Source organism: Poecilia latipinna, unplaced genomic scaffold (assembly GCF_001443285.1).
Source record: "Poecilia latipinna isolate Pla-1442-1.1 unplaced genomic scaffold, P_latipinna-1.0 Scaffold2556, whole genome shotgun sequence".
Lineage (NCBI taxonomy): Eukaryota > Metazoa > Chordata > Actinopteri > Cyprinodontiformes > Poeciliidae > Poecilia > Poecilia latipinna.
Window position 1 is genome coordinate 36,299 of NW_015115172.1, and position 18,664 is coordinate 54,962.

At 39.0% G+C, this 18,664-nt stretch overlaps 1 protein-coding gene across 1 annotated transcript in view; it reads right to left on the reverse strand.

Annotated features, from left to right (window-relative positions):
* Window positions 1–759: 759 nt before the first annotated feature.
* The window catches only part of dennd2b (DENN domain containing 2B), a 40,957-nt gene continuing 23,052 nt past the window's right edge, over window positions 760–18,664 (reverse strand). Inside the window, exons 11-19 of the mRNA XM_015020255.1 lie at window positions 17,109–17,186; window positions 16,299–16,439; window positions 15,984–16,132; window positions 7,233–7,410; window positions 6,358–6,399; window positions 4,533–4,644; window positions 3,100–3,339; window positions 2,754–2,840; window positions 760–1,224 (exon numbers count right to left, since the gene is read on the reverse strand). Of these exons, the coding sequence (XP_014875741.1) occupies window positions 1,190–1,224; window positions 2,754–2,840; window positions 3,100–3,339; window positions 4,533–4,644; window positions 6,358–6,399; window positions 7,233–7,410; window positions 15,984–16,132; window positions 16,299–16,439; window positions 17,109–17,186 (1,062 nt within the window). The 3' untranslated portion in view covers window positions 760–1,189. The remainder of the gene's footprint in view (window positions 1,225–2,753; window positions 2,841–3,099; window positions 3,340–4,532; window positions 4,645–6,357; window positions 6,400–7,232; window positions 7,411–15,983; window positions 16,133–16,298; window positions 16,440–17,108; window positions 17,187–18,664) is intronic.

The following is an 18,664-nucleotide window of genomic DNA, read 5'->3' on the forward strand; positions in this document are numbered from 1 at the left end:
CTTGCAGAAAGATAATTCAACATAAGGATATTTAATCACATATTAGCTGCAGGAGACAAAATGTTAATGAAACAAAAAACTGGATTTAAGTAGGTAAGTTTGAGACATTTTATTTTTACAGTTCACTTTATCCACTGTTTTGTATTTTAATTTTGTAAAAGAATAACATTTTGATATTCATGAATGGTTGGTTTGTAAGGCCATATATGACAGGAAACCCCATAAAAGTTTAATTTGTTTGAAAAAAATGTTAATTGTGTTTCAAGTCCTCTTATTTAAACATGAAATGCATACAAACTAAAACTAGCGGAACTAAACTAGCACTTCACATAAATTCAAGGACTATCTGAGAAAAAAAAAAAAAAAACTCGTAATGTTGTGTGCCTTTACCTTTTGTCTTCAAACACTCCTTCAAGTGGCTTTTGTGGTTCTGGAGCCTAATTCAAAACATCAGATTGCTCCTTACTGGTAAAGGACACAGACAGAGGGGCAGTAACATGGCACCTGGCACCCACAGACAGCCTCTCAGTGAGGGGAACTAATAACAGCACAGCAGTGACAGCAGCCGGACTGATGTGCAGAGACATAATTAGGTTAGCGGCTGCATGTGGTGGCTGGTGCTCGACTGTGGCGCCTTTTGGGATCCTGCGAGCTCCTCCTAATGCGAACCTTTAAACAATGCATGTCATTGAGATGTCCCTTATGTTATTATGAAAATTTGTGAGATAGACAAGCAAAGAAATGCTCAAGACACATTCATATATTTAAAGCACTTGGATGACTATATTTAATAACAAGATGCACAAGACTGTTAAAATAATCTGTCTTCATTATCTTGATGCATGTACAGTTTTCGAATACACTCCTTAAACAGAGGCCAAATAATGATGCAAAAACGATGACGCGTTAGAACACATGAACTGTACATCTACATCCGTATCAAGTAACACACACTCACTCTGATAACGCTCCTCACATGCACACCCGGATCTCAGTGGTTACTCTACGACTCAGTCGCTGTGTACCGTCCTGCTATCGCTGTCTCATATAGGAACTATAAACATACACTGAAGAGTATCACAGCTTACAGTGAAATATTATGTACATATATTTACTTTTTTAATAATAAAAAAAAAGGGTACAAAATGTCTGAGAATCATCTTGAAGCAGAGACGAGACGTGCCGGTCTTCAGTTCTTTTTGTGGAGAAACTTCATTTTATTTCCTGGGAGGGGGGGGGGAAAAAAGATAAAATGAATTAAAATGCATTTTCAAAACTAACATAGCTTTGGAGATCTAAATTGAAACTCTCCACTAATAATACAGATTTAGGAGGTTCAGAGTTGCAAAAAAAAATGTTTGTAAGAAAAAAAAAAAATAAGCAAAAGTTTATTTTTAACAAAAGAAATGACTAACAGCATGTAGAGCAGAATCTAAGAAAAAAATCTGATGTGCTCAAATAATAGCAGCAAGTTTAAAAAGTGAGTTAAGCTTAAGTTTTTTAACAGGTTTAATTTCCATACATACAGATTAGTAGTGGAGCGTCACGCAAAATCACAGTTCTGTAGGTACTCAGGTTTTAAAGTCGGGCAGGTTTTCAGTACGCTTATATTAAGAAAAAAAAAATTCCTTCATTCAGTAGTAAACAAATCGTCTTTTTCAATTTCTGAAATTATTTTGATTTTATGTTCTAAAGCTTTAAAAAGTGGAAAGTAAAATTGGGTTAAGATTTAAACGAAGCATATCATAAGTAAGCAACAACAAATAGATACTGCAGATTTTACAGCAATACAACTATTTGAAAACATTGAATGTTAAAGTTGAAACCTTTTATGAATGTAACTGTCCATATTTGAGAATAAAACATTTAAATCACTTTGGAGTTGTTTTTATAACTAACAGCAGAGCTTAGTGATCACTGGGAATCCTCTCTGTTTGGTGTCGCTTCTTAAAGCTGCCCAACCAAACATTGCTTTGCACCCTTAGTTCCACACATTAACTCTCTGCATTTGTTCTATTATAAAAAGACGCTGGATTTATTAGGTACATGTGTGTACTGAACAAAAAGGTTTAGTACACACATGTACTCTTAACAGATATTTTTGGTATTATTACATATTGCAAATGCATTGGGAAAACCTGACATTATATTCCATTATATTATAATTAAAACATGAAGACAAACATCACATTTGTTATCAATCAATAGGAAATGAGGAACAAATATTATATTGTTCAAAGAAACAAAACTATCTGAATATTTTTTTTTCCCAATTCCACATTTCTTAGTTTGTCGTCAGAAACTGTATGCTTGCTTACTGGTGTGTGTGGTCACAATCTTGTTGAAACACCAATTTTAAGAGCATTCATTCATAACCACAAAGACATTTGACCTCATCAAATACTTTTTTATGAAATTAAACTCATATATGATCACAGGTATGCATCACCTAGGCCTGATTCCATTGAGAAACACTGACTCAATTGACATACGGTGGCTCATCCGCCATGCTTTGCAGTGTGCTGTGGGTTGAATTCAGCATTTGGGAATTGTTTGACAAACTGTCTATGATATCTTGACCGAAACAGAACCACCTTCCTTTCATTAGTCCATAAATTCTTGTGCTACTTCTCTCTAGCTAAGTCAATGTGTTCTCTGGTGAATTTTAACATATTTTTCTCAGATAGGTTGCTTCTTTCAGGCTCCTGAAATCTGAGACTTGTCTTGTCCAGAACGTCTGAAGCAAAACTCACCAAGGCCTTTGAGGAACTTGTTGACTCCGCTCTGCTCTGTGTCTGGTAGCTCTTCCAGATACTGATCCACTCGCTGCTCAAACAGCCCTGGCATTTTAACAGCAGAAATCCAAACAAACAAACAAAAAAGTTACGGCTCATCAACACCTTCCAGGAAGCTACAACCTCTTTGTTTGCCAGGAAGAATTCAGTGAAGCGAATTCACGTTTTTACGTGTAGGTAAAAACATTCCTCCACAAGAGGGCAGTATCAGTACAATGCTTACTGAGGTCCAGGGACTGCTGGAAGTTCAAGAGAGGAAATAAGAAAAAAAGTGCTCAGCTCCATGAACTTGACAGCAACCCACCTTTAGCCCGTGTTTTCCTTAGCTCCCGGTCCTGAATGAACCCAGCAAACATCTGCGACTCCATGAAGACTCCCAGGAAGCGACGGATGCTCTTGGACGCCACAGACTTGCGAAAAGCCTCTCTTTGGAAAACACGCTCGCCACGTTCGTTCTGAGTGATAAACAGGGAGTAATGTCCCATCGTCTCCAGGAAGAAGCGGATGAAGGCCTCTGACACCAGGCTGTTCAATGAGTTATATTCTACATATATCAGGAAAACACAAAGAAACATGGTAAGTTCCCTGGACGTTGAGTGAAAAGGGAAGATCTAAAGCAACTGAAGAGTCTGAGTAGACTCTGAAAGAGCTTGAGCTTCATTTTAAAATAACTGTTTTTTAGAGCTAAAGATCTCAGTCCCTAGCAACCCTTAATAGTTACTTGACCAATGAAACTTTGTTGTCTGCCTAAAAGGGATATAAGTTACATAAGCAAGCGTCTTTGAACTGCAGAGAAAAGTCAACTGACTGTGACTGACATGCAGCAGATGTTACGTAACCTTGCAGAAAGGCATCCCGAAGCTTGTAAAGTTACGAAACAGTCATAATACCTTCACTGCGACAGGTCTTGACTTTTCTGTAGGACATTAAAACACCAACGTAGCGGTTGGCAATGTGATGCTCTGACAAAGAAGATTTATCAGTATTGCTTTCCCCATTTTGCTCTAGCTGTATTTACTAATTCAGACAGAGTGTACTTCTTCAAGTGTTGATTTAATTTGACACAAGTTATAGAAATTGTACATCGGTGTTAAATAGTAGTTGGACTAAATACTCTGTTATAGGTTTCTCTTTAAAGATTGTGCTTTTAAAAACTTGTTTGTAGGTGTGAGAAGGAAATTTAGGTTGATCTCGCATAAATAAAAACAAATCTGGTTGAGGGAAACATGGAGATTTCAAGAGAAATGATTACTTTAAAATATTCAGCAGCAGCTGTGTACTTGTAATCAACCAAGACACTTGGATTATTGAGAAATTTCCAACAATTGTTGAACCGAGCTTGCAATGAATCCAGAATTGATTACTAAGAATAATTATATACCTGCAGAGTAAAACACAAACCAGGAGATTTCAGGCTTCAAAGTTTTAACAATTTATGAAGGAAGAAATGTGTGTAGCTTGGGACTTTGTCAAAACTAGAGAACTCAATACGAGTTTAATCGTCAATGTGTGACATAATCCTAACTTGGCAGCTCATCCTGCACACTTCACCTCCACTACCTTCAAAATCCCATCTCTACGTCAAGCCTCTATGACAAACCGCGTGAGAAAGTCTGAAGAAAAGATGTCATCTCCCAGCGAGTTTCCGAGACAGTCAAACTGAGTACAGACCAGCCTGTTGCTCCAATTAACCAGGAGAACATCTGCCTGTTAGATGGTGACCCGTCACTTACTCACCTTCATCTGACTCACTGTCAGAGTCCTGGTTGATGATCTCATTCCTTTGCTCAAGCGCTTGCTCCAGAGCTGCTTGAAGTTTTCGTGGCAACAGCGAGGCCTCGTCATCCATCTGTAAACAGTTGAAGTCAGCAGAGATAAACAGAAACGACTGGAAAAGACGTCTAAAAGGCCTGCTCCAACTGCGAACCGCATGTTTAAAAAGGGCAAAATAAATAACACAATCCTCAGCTCTGGAGTTATTGTTTCTGCGTTGCTTTTGTTCAATACGAGCTGTAAGCTACGGCTGATAATTGTCTAGTTTCAGATGGATAATTTTGTTTAATAAACACTGCTGATGTAGTGATAAAAGCTAAAAACTAACAAAGTTATTTCAAGTTTTACAGGAATTGATAGAGGAAAATATGAGTGTGATTTAGCTGCACTGTTATCCTCTGGCGCAGCTCCTCCCATGAATATTCATCACAATTTAACCTTTTCACATTTTGTCTTGTTACATCTACAAACGGTTTGTATTGTTTTTGTTTTTTTTGTTTATTATTATTATTTTTTGCTCAATTTTAATATAGATCAACACAAAATAGTTAATGAAAAGAAAAAAAAAATAACACATGACCGTGTCAACATATTGCTGGCTTAAGATACTTTGCTTCCAATGCCATGAGAGCATTTTTCAGTTCCCAACCAATGCCAACTGGATTTAGGTCTGGACTTTGTGACTGGACCATTCTAACAGATGAATATGCTTTCATCTAAACCATTCTAGTTTTGCACTGACTGTGCTTAGGGCGATAGTCACGGTATAATGTGAATCTCCACTCCTCTCAAGTCTTTTGCAGACTCTAAAGTTTTTTGTTTTGTTTTTTTCCATCTGTGTAGTTTAATCCATGTTCTCATAAACACTAACCAGCTGAGAAACAGCATACCCACAAATGAATGCTGCCACCACCCATCCTGGGGGATGGTGTATTTTAAGGTGATGTCTAAGTGTTAGTTTTCCACAAAACATTCAGCATATATATGTATATACAAAGTTGGTCTCAAGCAGCTTCTTTCACACGTTTGCTGTATTTTCTACATGGTTTATGGCAAACAGTGAATGGCACTTTGTATTCTTTTCTTTTAGCATTTCTTCTTGCCTCTCTGCCATGGAAGTAAAATTTTCGACATTCATGACCCGAAAGTTATCATTTCAACAGATTAATTGTCCCACCTGAATTGTAAATGTCTGCAGCTCCCCCAGAGTTATTAAGAGGGGATGCTTCTTTGAGTCCGTTTTTGGAAAATGATCTGAAAAAGTGCCATGTGGTTTGCTCAAAGCCTGGAAAATTTTAGAACCAAACCCTGCTTTAAACTTCCCCACAACTCTATCACTGACCTGTCTGCTGTGTTCCTTGGTTTTCATGAGGCTGTTTATTCACTAACGTTTTCTATCAAAGCTTAGAGACCTTCACAGGACAGCAATGTCTGACCTAATAGTCTATTACACAAAGGGTTTCTCATGTTTACCAATGAAAGTGATTGCACTGGATATGATTTAGGGGTAGTGGAGTAAAGGGGTCTGAGTAAGCACATATGAAGGAATTGTCCAAGATTTATGTGTAAAATATGTTGAAAACCTTTTTTCCCTTTTTGATTTTTCTTTCTCTTTATGGTTATGCACTACTTTAGGTTGTTTTATCACAAAAAAAACAATAAAAAAAGCAAAGTCTGAAGTTATAAAGTACTAAAATGTAAATTAATTTTTTGGGATTTACTGCTTTTGCAAGGGACTACACATTGTTTTACATGATGCTGGTTTAAATGCAAATGTATGTGTACAAACCTGTCGGATAAAGCGATCAGTTCCCAGATCAACCATTAAAGCCTGAGTGAAGGAAAGAAGAGCAAATTAGTACAATTTCCATAAAAGGAGCCATCAGATAAGGCTTGGTATAAGCCCAATATATGTTTTCAGTCAACAGCAGGAGCTGAGAATAAGTTTTCTTTTTAGAAAAAATACAGATGCAAGCTACGTGCTTATCTCAAACTGGGCTTCTGCTTTTCTTCAAAATATTTATTGGAGCTGAAACCAGAAACTGAAGGAGGGCTTCCCATTCTAGACACCAGCACTTTACTGGCTCCAGTTCCCAACACCACTTAGCATCTCCTACTGCATATCTGTGGCTGTGCATGCTAGTTTTGTACCAAATATGAACTTCTGGGTTAGTAATTTTAAGGTTCAGAGCAGAGGCGGGTGTCTGCAAGAGGAATGTCCCTGAATACTTTAAGCTGCTGTTACCCTTCATGCACCGTTTAGTCTGCCATTTTCTTGATTAGTGGGCTCATCATTTTGGTTTTTGAGATGTCATCAAATCATTAAAACATTTTCTTCACATTTTGCCAGTGACATGAAGACAATTTAAAAGCTGAACACCAAACTCTAAGCACTTTATTGCTCAAGTCTTTAAAGAAAATCTGAAACTACATCAAAATATTTCTGTCTCAAAAGACATTAGTGTCTGAACAATGTATTTCTTTGTCTAGACATAAATAATAATGTAAATGAATAAAATAAAAAGATTTCCGAGACAGACTTCAGTCAGAGAAATCAAAATCCCCAGACCAGAACAATAAAGGACATGTAGATTATACATATATTACATTAAGACAACAAGAAGAATACAGACAGATGAAACAGTCAAGACTTCTTCTACTCACTTCTTCCACGGGTAACTCTTTAAGCTTTGGCAAGGAGCTGGACAGGAGTCCCACCAGGAAAGGGGTTGGACAGCACACAATGTCCAACATGGACGCTGGCAGCACAGGGATGAAGGTGTGTTGCCAGGAGAAGGGGTAGAGCAGCGCCACCACTGCGTGCATGCAGCTGGACAACGTGCTAATGATGGGAGAACATAAAAAAAATGACACAATGTTACAACTTTCAGTCAGCAGCGTTGCAGGTCCAATTAGGTTAATTGGTCTTAAACAGATTTATTTACACAGACAGAGAATTTCTTAAATACACATTTTAATATATTAACATCGGGTTTTTTTTATTTTTTTTTATCGTAAGTTACTGTTTTATTTCAAATAAACAGTTTTTCATAATTTAAAAACAATATAATGGGTTTTAAGATTGACACATTACAATCCACTATGGTGTTTTTCTAAATCAAATCAAATCAAATTTTATTTGTTTAGCACATTTTAGCTACAAGGCATTTCAAAGTGCTTTACATCCTAAAAGCACAAAAGCACAAAATCATAATTAGATTTTCTAAATGTTGTCACCTTCAGTAATTGCTAACTTTAGTCTAAACATTGTTGTACTGTGTTTAAATGATTACTTCATCATTGTTTCCTTCACAACCGTAATGTAATATGAGGGTTTCCCTTCCTACAACTCATCTCTGATACAACAGACTTTAAAAAAAAAGAGGGCGTTTTTACAAGCTGCAGCAGCTTCTAAAAAAATAAGTCCTTGTGTTTTCCTACTAGTAGTTTAGTTTACACTTCAAACCACAATGACGAAAGCCGCCTTCATTAAAATGCATCTTTGTGATCTGCCTGAGCTCCATTTACAGGGGTGGCATGGCCGTGGCATGTTGCTATAGTTAAGCCAAAGGCTCGTTGACGCAATAAGTAAAAGCAGGAGTTTGGTTTTAACGTCGACAGCTGCGGTACAACACGAAAATCCCAAATAGCGGCCCATCTTTCTCACGATCCGTCTCCTGTTGACAGTGGCTGACCCGCCCCTCCTCTCCGTCTTCCACACAGCGTTCAGTTCATGTGTACAAAAAACAGTGAAAATAAACTGTGGGTCTAATCGTGCGCGTGCGCACACACACACACACACACACACACACACACACACAAGCACTAAATCAGTATGGATCAAGAACAAGACCAAGGATCAAACATGGTATGTGATTGGCCCTATTTAAGGGAATAATTGTGAGAAATATTTTCCACCGTTACTGTCCTCATAGCAGCACACGCCAGTTCACAGTGGTTACTGCTTTTTATTTAAACTCATTAGGTTTAATCCAAGGGAAACTTAGCCGTCCTTAGAGAACATGCAGAAAACAAGGAGCAGAAGCAGAGCTGAGAAAAATAACTCCCTCAGCCTTTCACACGGTGTTTACTCAGGCTACACGTTTGCCTCGGTGGCTTTTCATCTCCTCTTCCCATGAGTCAAATTGCCAAGATTACAACATGTTTTCTTGACAGGCTAAAACAGAATTACTAAGCGAAATCCAAAGTTTACAATAACCGCAGAGATCGGGGACTTTTTCTGGCCTCCTTCAGTTCACTCTGCTAACGGAGCATTTACAGCGTCGCTTTGGCCAGGCTGATTTCCATTTGCCCGGGGAGGGCTTGATAATTTCAAACAGATCCTGTCTCCGGGGTTTGACAAGTTCCAACAGGGAGCGATGGGGCACAGATCTGAGAATAACCTTCGCCACAGGCTACACATGGCCCGGCGCTCCACCGATACCAAAAGGATCCATTACACTCATCCGCCGACCACAAACTCCTGGGAGAAAATGAACTTACAATGAAAACACTCTGCTCCACCAGAGGTTGCCACTCAACTTTGGGAGGAAAGAGGGAAAAGCAGAATGAGAAAAGTTATAAAAAATAATAATAATAATAATTAAGTGAGTTCCATGCTTCCGACCAGGTACAGTAACAACCAAGTAAATAATCAGAAACATCCTGAGATACAGTTTCTTTCAGCAGGGCCAGGAGGAGCAGATCTTCTTCCGTTGTAGGTTGTTATCAGTTTTCAACTTGTTCCAAATTGAAAACATGATCTAAAACATCCTAAGAAGTTGTAATTCTGCCTGGGTAAGTCAGTAATCTCCATGCTGTACAAACATTTATATTTGCCTCAAATATAACGCATAGTTTAAACTTCCAGGTTATGTAACAATATGCTGCAGGAGTTAGCAAACCACCCGCCACAACCCACCCCCACACAGCTTTTGTTGAACCTAACCCTGTTGCTCTTTGTGACAGGCTTTGGGTCCATGTGGAGGGATCTTTTAGATACTTTTTTGGCCTGAGATTTTGCCAACAAAATTGGTAATTTTGCCAATTTTGTTGGCAAAATTACCAACTAAACTCACCCACAACCTGAATCCAGGAGGCTGCTCCAGTCTTCCTATTTATTGGAAGATTCATCGAGTCAACTGAACCGGTTTTAGTTCGACTCCTCCTAAAATGGGTTTGATTTTGTTCTGGATTTATGCAAGTCTCAAATTCAGCCATTGTTTAAAAGAAATTTATATTGAGTAAAAGAATGATGTACTTTTGTTTTGTTGCCGTTTTGAAAATTGCGTTTTTCTTGTGTTCTTCTGTTGTGTTAGCTGACTGCATTCAAATGAGCAAAGATGAATCATAATGAACACTCAGATGTGACCAGATGCAAGAAAAACAGACGTGTAGTTTAGCAATCCTGACATCAGTGCACGTCTGCTTTGTGTTAAAGTAGGACAGCTAATCCTGACATATTATCTGTCACGATTTTGTCAGGCCAGGCAAAATGTTAGTGAGGCTGAAATGGCAGATACTCCAGGAAAGTAAGTATTCTGTGAATCCCGAAGGAGGAGGAGGAGGCAACATTTCAGTGTTTAAGGAGAAGGGACTTGGATTAATGCACTACGCTTACACTCCAGCTCATGTTTTGAAGGTTTGTACTGTGCAGATCACAGAACGTCTGGAATAAACCGGATCTGCAGAGCTCGGATTAACGTCTGTCCACATTTTTAACTGTGTTAACACGTCACATTAATATCATATATAAATATATGTCAGAGTTGACTACTGGTAGTCTGCTCTACATTAACTCATAGGCACAGCCTGGAGGGTTTACAGGGCATGAACAAAACAAAACATTAAGAGACTTGAATATTTCTTTGACATATCAATAAGCTTAGCTAAGCAACACACGTGACAATTATAAAGGCCAGTAAAGAACTGACATGTGATGTTTTAAACAGACAGAACATTGTTTAACGAACAGCTTTTTTCTGTTTTCCATCCAGATGTTTGCTGATAAAAAAAAAAATGACAGGTTTACCGACTGTAATATAGCCATATGTTGTGTTGGCTGTGTTATGCGTAGCAAAAACATGACCTGCTGCCTCTGACACTCTGACTCGGTTTGTTCAATGTTGCATTAAAATGACAGAAGAGGAAATAGATGAAGACTGTTAAAACTTCAGGCCAAGATTGGATTAAAGGTAGCAATCAGCTCAGTGGCCATCATTGTTTGAATAATGCTCTTCACATCCGGAAATTAAAAGAGACGTACGTTTTTTTTAGACTTGGTTATATTTCAATATGGCTTCAGGTTATATTTGATTTCACCAGAATGTCTGAGATGTTTCATAGCTCACCGCCGAATGTTGCCTTCATAACCACATCTGTGTTTGTTGTCTCCCAATAGTTAAATGTTCATGGAGGGTCTTAGGTAGGGGTCTGAATTTCTGTCAAACAGCTGTGCCAAAAAGCTCCAAAAAAAAACAAAATAAAAAAAAACTTGTCTATGTTTCACCTCTTTCCATGCTCAAAATAACATCTGGTAAAGCACACGCAGACAGAGCTGCACATGATGTATTTTTATCCTTTAGCATCATGTTCTCTCTTTGCTCCCTGACTCCCTGAACAGTTTTCCCTCACTTCCCGTCTGTGCGGACCTACAGCCACCAACTCTCTCATTCTGACAGCAGAAGCTGTTCGACACAAAGAAATTCTCTCCCGAGGGAACACTCCTGGTTTTTCCTCTTCCGATTAAGACCTCAATAGTGCCCGGATTCAGTCAAGTGTATCGGGGAAAGTAGTGCGCAGGTGCGTCACAGCGTCCGCTTGTTGTGCGTTTTATTGCTCACAGCAAATGAGACTGATGTGAAAGTCAGCTGGTAAAGCACAGCACCTGCGGGTGAAGAGGGTGAGATCACTCCAGGACCCACGCTGAATGGGGGGGGGCCTGCATAAAGCCACATTTAGGCTGGAATGAAACAGATGTAGGTTAAGCCATCTGCTCCAGCTGCAGCTGCATGCCATGAGGCTGACTGATGGGGAAACCGTGTGACTGCGGCTTTAAGTGATGTGTTTCTAATCAAGCTGGAGTGTAAAAAATTGTACTCCTCCTACGTCCCATTATCAAGAATGAAAGGATGGGAACCGCTAAGTGCTGTGGTATTTTGCAGAAATCAGTTAACAATTCAGATCAATCGGTTATGTAAGTTTATATTTTTAAAATGAAGGCATCCAGTGAAACTTGTGTACCATCTTGATTCTACAGCTGTGTCTTCTTGTCTTATTGTTAAGTTGTTTTCTTGCTAGTGTTCATCAGCAGGGGTAGGGGTACATAAACCAGATCATTTAAACATATGTGAAATATGTTTTTTCTGATCAGGTTTCAAAGGATGAGATAAATAAGAATAAATAATCTGAAGCACGTCATAATCAAACATAAAGATATTTTAGTAATGAGAAAGAGAAAAGCAAAAACTGTATCCTAAGCAGACAGAAACAACTGTCACAATGATCCCCAGTAGAAACACACAAACAGCGTCAACGGGGCAACCAGCAACGCACAAATACACCAAGAGATTTCAGAGAAACTGACTACCCAGTGGTACACATGCAAAATGGCATCATCAGAGTGTCAAGCACAGCTCCTGCATGCACACACGGCTCACCCCCCTGGTATGTATTTCCCAAATATTTTGCAGGCCAGTAAGAGATCATGCTCTGGTATACGTTGCCATAAGAATAAAAACAGGTAAAAATCAGGCTTAACAGGAGCTAAAGTGATGATGATCTGACAAGAATAAATATGTACAGCAGAAACAATTACTGACACCGGGTGGGTGTGATGAGTGACAAAGCTGGATCTGTTACATGTAGGAAAAAGAAGGCAGATCAAACTGAAACAAACCAGGTTGTAGAGCACAGGAACGAACAAGCAGACAACTGGGTATTTTATTATAGACAATAACATTGCCAATCTGTCACAGTGTAAAAAGAAAAAAAAACACACACACACACACACCCGCTTTAGTGCATCAGATGCTCAGCAATAACATTGACGTTGGTACAGCATAACAATGAGGATGGCTTTAATTTAATTAGATTTTTATACAATGATGGTTGTGATATTTGGAGATTTTTAATCCAAAGGCTTTTAATGCATTTTTCTGATAAAGTTGGAAATTTGTTAGAAATCAATAGCTAAAAACTTAAAAATAAAATCAAGTAAACTTCTACACACTACAGAGAATAAAACTCCACCCTTCTGGTGATATCAGTGTCTTGCTCAACTCTTCGAAAACCGTAAACATTTCTAATGTTTACTGTGTGTCAGTCCCACTCAAGTTCACAGTGAAACCGGTTAAGTTGTTCAACATGGTTTTGGCTTTGAATCAGTTCTCCAGAGCACGCTCGAGAAAGTGTTTGTCAGGAACGGAGGGGAAGAAAAGACGAAGACTCAATCCAAACACACAAGTCTACCAGCATGAAGTTTATCGTTCATCACAAAAATGCATCAGTTAAAAAAAATGGATTAGAACAAATATATAAGCTGACGTGACATCTGCAGTACACATTTAGTTTGTCATTTTTGACATAGCTCCGCCACAGATTGTTTTCCTGCAGAACCCCAAGGAGCTTTTTGTACTCCCTTTTCGCTGCTTTCCTAAACCTCTCAGATTTCACTTAATTCATCTCTGTGTTTCTATGTTAGCAGAGGACTTCCAGGACTTACAGTAACAAGATAATACAACAAATACAAAGCCACTGCTACACGTCAGAGCAGCTTCCTGCTTCATGCCCTGAGATCAATGCAGACACACACATACAAGCTGCTAACTGTTCGCAGCTCCAGCCTGAGGACAGATAAGGAAGTTTGCCACAAAGGGAGAGAAAAATCTCACCAGGCACCTTGGGGTCAGTCAAGTTGAGCAATTACAGAGTGACAGAGTTGATGATGTGTTTATCTGATTAGGCTTCAAACCTGTTATTACTGGCAATAAGTGGCAGATGAACGCTTTAAGACAAATTGTGTGTGGGTGCACGCTTTCATGTGAAGGCAACAAAACCTTTATGAAAAGAGTTGACTGAATGCAGCTATTGCCTAACATGGCTTTCCTCTGCTGTTTTTTGCTTGCATATGTGCTACAATTAACACGCACCAAGCTCTGCAGCAGAGGTAATTTAAGCATATGTAATGTGACAGAGTTCCAGAGGGGGGATTTCTGTTATCACCAATGTCATTAAGAGTGCAATGAGGCTCTGTGACAGCTCTCAAATGATCAGCAGCATGCATGTGTGCATAAATCTTTACCCTGCACATCTAAGCACAAAGAAGTCACAGCACATATAATAATGTACAAAAAGACAAAGATGTATAAATGTGATTATTTTTGTTGGTTTTTTTATCTCTAGTATGTGTGTTTGTGCCAAACTGCCAGGAAACCTTGTCTATCTATGTTTTTCTTACTGATAAAGAATGAGTAGCAGGATGAACTCACTTTTCAACTTCTTTTCAGTGGCTGGTGTCACTCTTGTGATATCAATGCACTCAAAAAACAAAGTTAAAGAAGGAGACGCTGAAAAACATTTACGTTTTGCTACTGATATGCTTAGTTCTTACAAGGAGGGTAAAATGAAATATCATCTCACTTCCACTGTTGTGTTGTAGACACATCGAACTAAGAAGAAAGATAAGAGCAAGATATCCTCAGGTCACCATAAACGATGAGAAAAATTACTGTTATTTCCTTTGACTTTTTAAGTATTAATTTATATAAAGTATTTTGAAAGTAGTTGTACATTATATAAAGATTCGGTCTCTGATGTTTGTTTTAAATCCAATATCGGTTCAACTTATTGAGGTTTGGGTCTATTTGTTTATGAACAGCCCTCTTTAGGTCAGACTACAATGTTTCACTTAGGTGGAGAAACTTTGAGAGTTTTCTTTCTCAGCTTTTCCGGTAAGAATTTGCTGCTGTGTGTGGGAACATGATCCTGTTTATCACCCAATTCGAACCAAAATTCTGATACAGATTTCAAATTGGATTCTAGGTTATTTTGGTATTTGCAGAAGTTCAAGGTTGACTTGAACTTTTGCAAGATGCCGAGGCAACATTCTTTCAAAATGGCCTTATTGCCCTTCCGACATCACCGACATCAACAAGCAGCAGAAATTGCTTTGTGCATGTTATTGCTGATGCCTTTCCTTCTGGTAAAGACCAGATCATTTTAAGTACATCCTGACATGTTAAAACCTTGAACTGCAAGAAGGTTTACTTTTTTCCCCCCCAACAACAACAACAGCATGTAGTGATTATGAGATATGATGTTCTTTAGTGCTTTGGATATTTGTATAATTTATTTTTAAGATAAACAGATATTCTCTAAAACGTCAATGAATTTACATCTAAAATAAAACAAGCTACACAATTACATACTTGCAATCACCAACAGATCTTAAAACACTGCAGAATGTGTTGACTCTGAACAATGAATCAGGATAATGCATCTCGAGTGAAATTCATGATTCCCCTCCCAGTGACTCCAAGATCCTATCACCTCTTGCGATGAGCAACAAGGATTCATTTTCTCTAGGGACACAGACAGAGAGGTCGCTCGTACGCTGGGAGTGAACGGGGGCATCATAAGTCAAACGGCGACAGCTGAGCCACAGATCACAGAGGGCAGAGTCGTGCACACAGGAAGTGCATTCCTTCCCCTCACAGTCACTGCCCCCACTGATGTTTGTTTAAACTGGTTTCTGATATGTGGAGAGATTACTTCTTGGCTAAATTCTCCACCCTTCGTCTCCAATGCTCTAAAAGTATCCAGCTCCTTTCTGCAACAACAGGACAGAGTGGGACAGGGAGTCCTTGGGGACTCTTCACATCTTATCAGACCCCACCCTGGATGTACTGCTCTGACGGTGTCCCACTTTCCTGCTGGTATCAGAGCTAACCGGACACAGCGCTGTCAGACATCACAGACCAGATTTATGCATTTGACAAGCTGAGAGTTTAACAGGGATTGTACAAGTCAAAACTGACAAGGCTTTTTGTTTGTTTGTTTGTTTCATTAGAGCCCTGATAATTGAACTATGAGAGAAAAAGAAAAAAAACAAGACAATATTATGTATATGGTGTCAACTGACTATATGTACATTATGTAATACATTGTCTGCATCATGTCTTGACAATGTAATTCAAAGAAAATACTCAAACAAGACTGAATAAAAAAAACAAAAACTTAAATGCTGTGACTACCTGTTAACGGCCAGAAATGTGTCTGTTCTGAATTTGATGCCAGCAGTATACATCAAAATACTTGAGACAGGTCAGAACGGCATGGAAAATGTTGGTACGTTAAATCTCCTGTCACAATTCTGTTTTTGAGAAAGTCGTGGTTCCTATTGTAGTGGAAACTCACCTGAGTTTATCAGCCACAAAGATGACTCTGCGTTCCAGGAGCAGCGAGGCAAAGACGCGCAACACCTGCCGTACGCTGAGGCACCTGAACAGGTTGTCGAAGTCAACATGCTCCAGTCTAGAGTCATTGGGTCGCCTCAGCTCTATGACCTGAATCCAAGAAAAAAATGCACACATTAAAGTCTAACTTCTTCGTATATTTCTTCTTATGATTAAGATTATGCAGTTATCTGATTATGCATTTCTAGACAGGAATTGAACCTGCTTGTTTTGTGTCATTGATGAAAATTGGTGTTGCTTTGGCAACAGTACTGACCTCATTTCCTGCACCGGGCAGGAAGGTCTTTACTTTGATAATCTTCCCTGGTGCAGGAAAGGGCGACTCCATCAGACTCCTCATGAAGGGATAAACCAGCGCTGCCGAGACTCCTCTGCGTCTTTCCACTTCATCCAGGATCTTAAGGAAGCAAGAAAGAGGACAGCTCCCTTCACAAAACTGACCCATTTACAGCCATTACTCTTATGGACAAATGAGGTCATTTACAGAAAAATACAGTTTTCCACCATTAATAGTTATATGGATAATCATAGTCATTTTTTTTTGTTTTGGTAAAAAAAAAAAAAAAGATAAAAAATAATAAATCTGTTTCCATGGCTACTGTAAAAGAAATTTCCACACAGAGCGCCGTTTGGATCAGAGACGTCTCCTTTCTGGAAAGCTGATTGGGAAAATCATTCACTGCTCTCATCCGTTACAAAAACTCCCAGAAAAGCTGAATGCCAAAAACCAAAAGAAAGCTCTAAACCATTACATTATTCTTGTCAAAGCTCCTAAAACGGAATCACAAGAAGAATTATACAAACTTTATTCAAGAATTCAAATTGAAAATAACGCACTTTGAATTAATAAGGCTGGAAAAGCCAAAGAGCGACTGCTGTGAGACAGAAGTGAAGGAAACAACTGTTCTGGGAAATTAGAAAACCGAATGAAGTCTGCAGAGATACGACACAGACAGTCGTTTCCATCATCTGTCAGATTGTTAAACACAGCTGCAGCACCGCACTGATCAAGGTGGATGTGGATCTGACTGTGTGTGGGAGTGTGTGCATGCAAGACTGAACTTACTGTGGAGAACAAGTCAAAACAACCCAGCCGGCTGATGACACAGTACACCTCTGGAAGACGAGGTCCTTTCCCAGTCGGCTGGAATAACAAGAGAACACGGATCAGACGTAAGAAGATACATCTGCAGATGTTCCCAAAACCGGCTATAAATACACTCACCAGGCCTTCCATCGGTATAACATTACACATTCATCAAGTCGGGGGATTTATAGGACTTTTATTGTAATAAAAAACAGCTGAGTCAAAACCATCAAGAAATAACTAGATCTCACACGCAGTAAAAAAAAATAAATAAATAAAAAAATAAAAAAATCACAATTTCACAAATTTAGACTGGTGTATTGGCAGCAGCTTGAGATATGAACGCAGTTAACGGCTATAAATTTGTAGCTTTGGTGTCGAGTTTTATGTAGCAATTGTACAAGTTTCCGCCTTTAATCCAGTTTCACCTATAAGGTGAACAACAAACAGTAGAAAACCTTTAAGACACACGAGTCAAGAACGACAACTATTTTTAAAAGATGCCAGAAACAGCCAATTCCTCTGTAAGTATTGACAGGAGAGGACTGTCTTATCTTCTAAATATTTATTTGAAACCTTTGTTTCAGCCGTCAGTGTTGTTTTTATGACATCAGTGTACCAAAAAGATAAGTTGCTGGAAAGTGAATCTTGCATCTCCATAAGGCCTGTCAGTGTAATGCGTGCTCTCATGGTAGATGGCTGCATCTGCTTTGGAGTTAATAAAACACAGTGGACCAACAGCGGCTGATGTCATGGTTCCTGTCAGCACCGCAACTTGGATTCTTCCACTAGACTCTTCCTCCAGATTCTGGGATCTCGTTCTCTAAATCAGTTACAAAATTTTCTTTAATCTGAAAAGTGAACTTTGGACAGATGTTTTTCTACAAGCCCAGGTAAACCTTTGAGGCTGTCTCAGGTTCCTTAGCTTAACACGAGGAATACCACAGCTGTGACCGATGTTCTGTGTGAGTCTTGAAGCATTTATTGCAGCTTTAGCTGCCGTCTTGTGGATTTCCACCAAATTCTTCAATGCTTTGAACAATCCCTCAAGGCAGCAATTTCTCTGTACCAAATTTGTCCTTCCACTCAATTTTCCATGAATATGCTTGGAAACAATACTTTATGAGCATTCCAGTTCTTCAGAAATTGCCTTTATTGGCTTAGTGCAGTTAGTAGCAATGTTGCAACAAGAAGGTCCTGGGTTTGAAGTTCAGGCTGGTGTCTTTCTGCATGGATGTTCTCTCTGTGCATGTGTGGGTTCTCTTTGTGTACTTCCTCCCACAGTTCAGCAACACATTACATGAATTAGTCTCTCCATTTGTCCACAGTGGGAAACTATACCCTGCCTGTCACCCAATGACTGCTGTTTTGTACCAGCCCCCATTGCTACCCTGAAAGGATAAGTGGGCAAATAAAGTTATACAGTAGGACGGTTGGATGACTTATTGGGGAGGGTAACTATGACTACTGCCTGTAAAATCAGTAATCTTCATCATGATTTTTGACACAGAAACGTACAGTTCTCTTTTTTTATT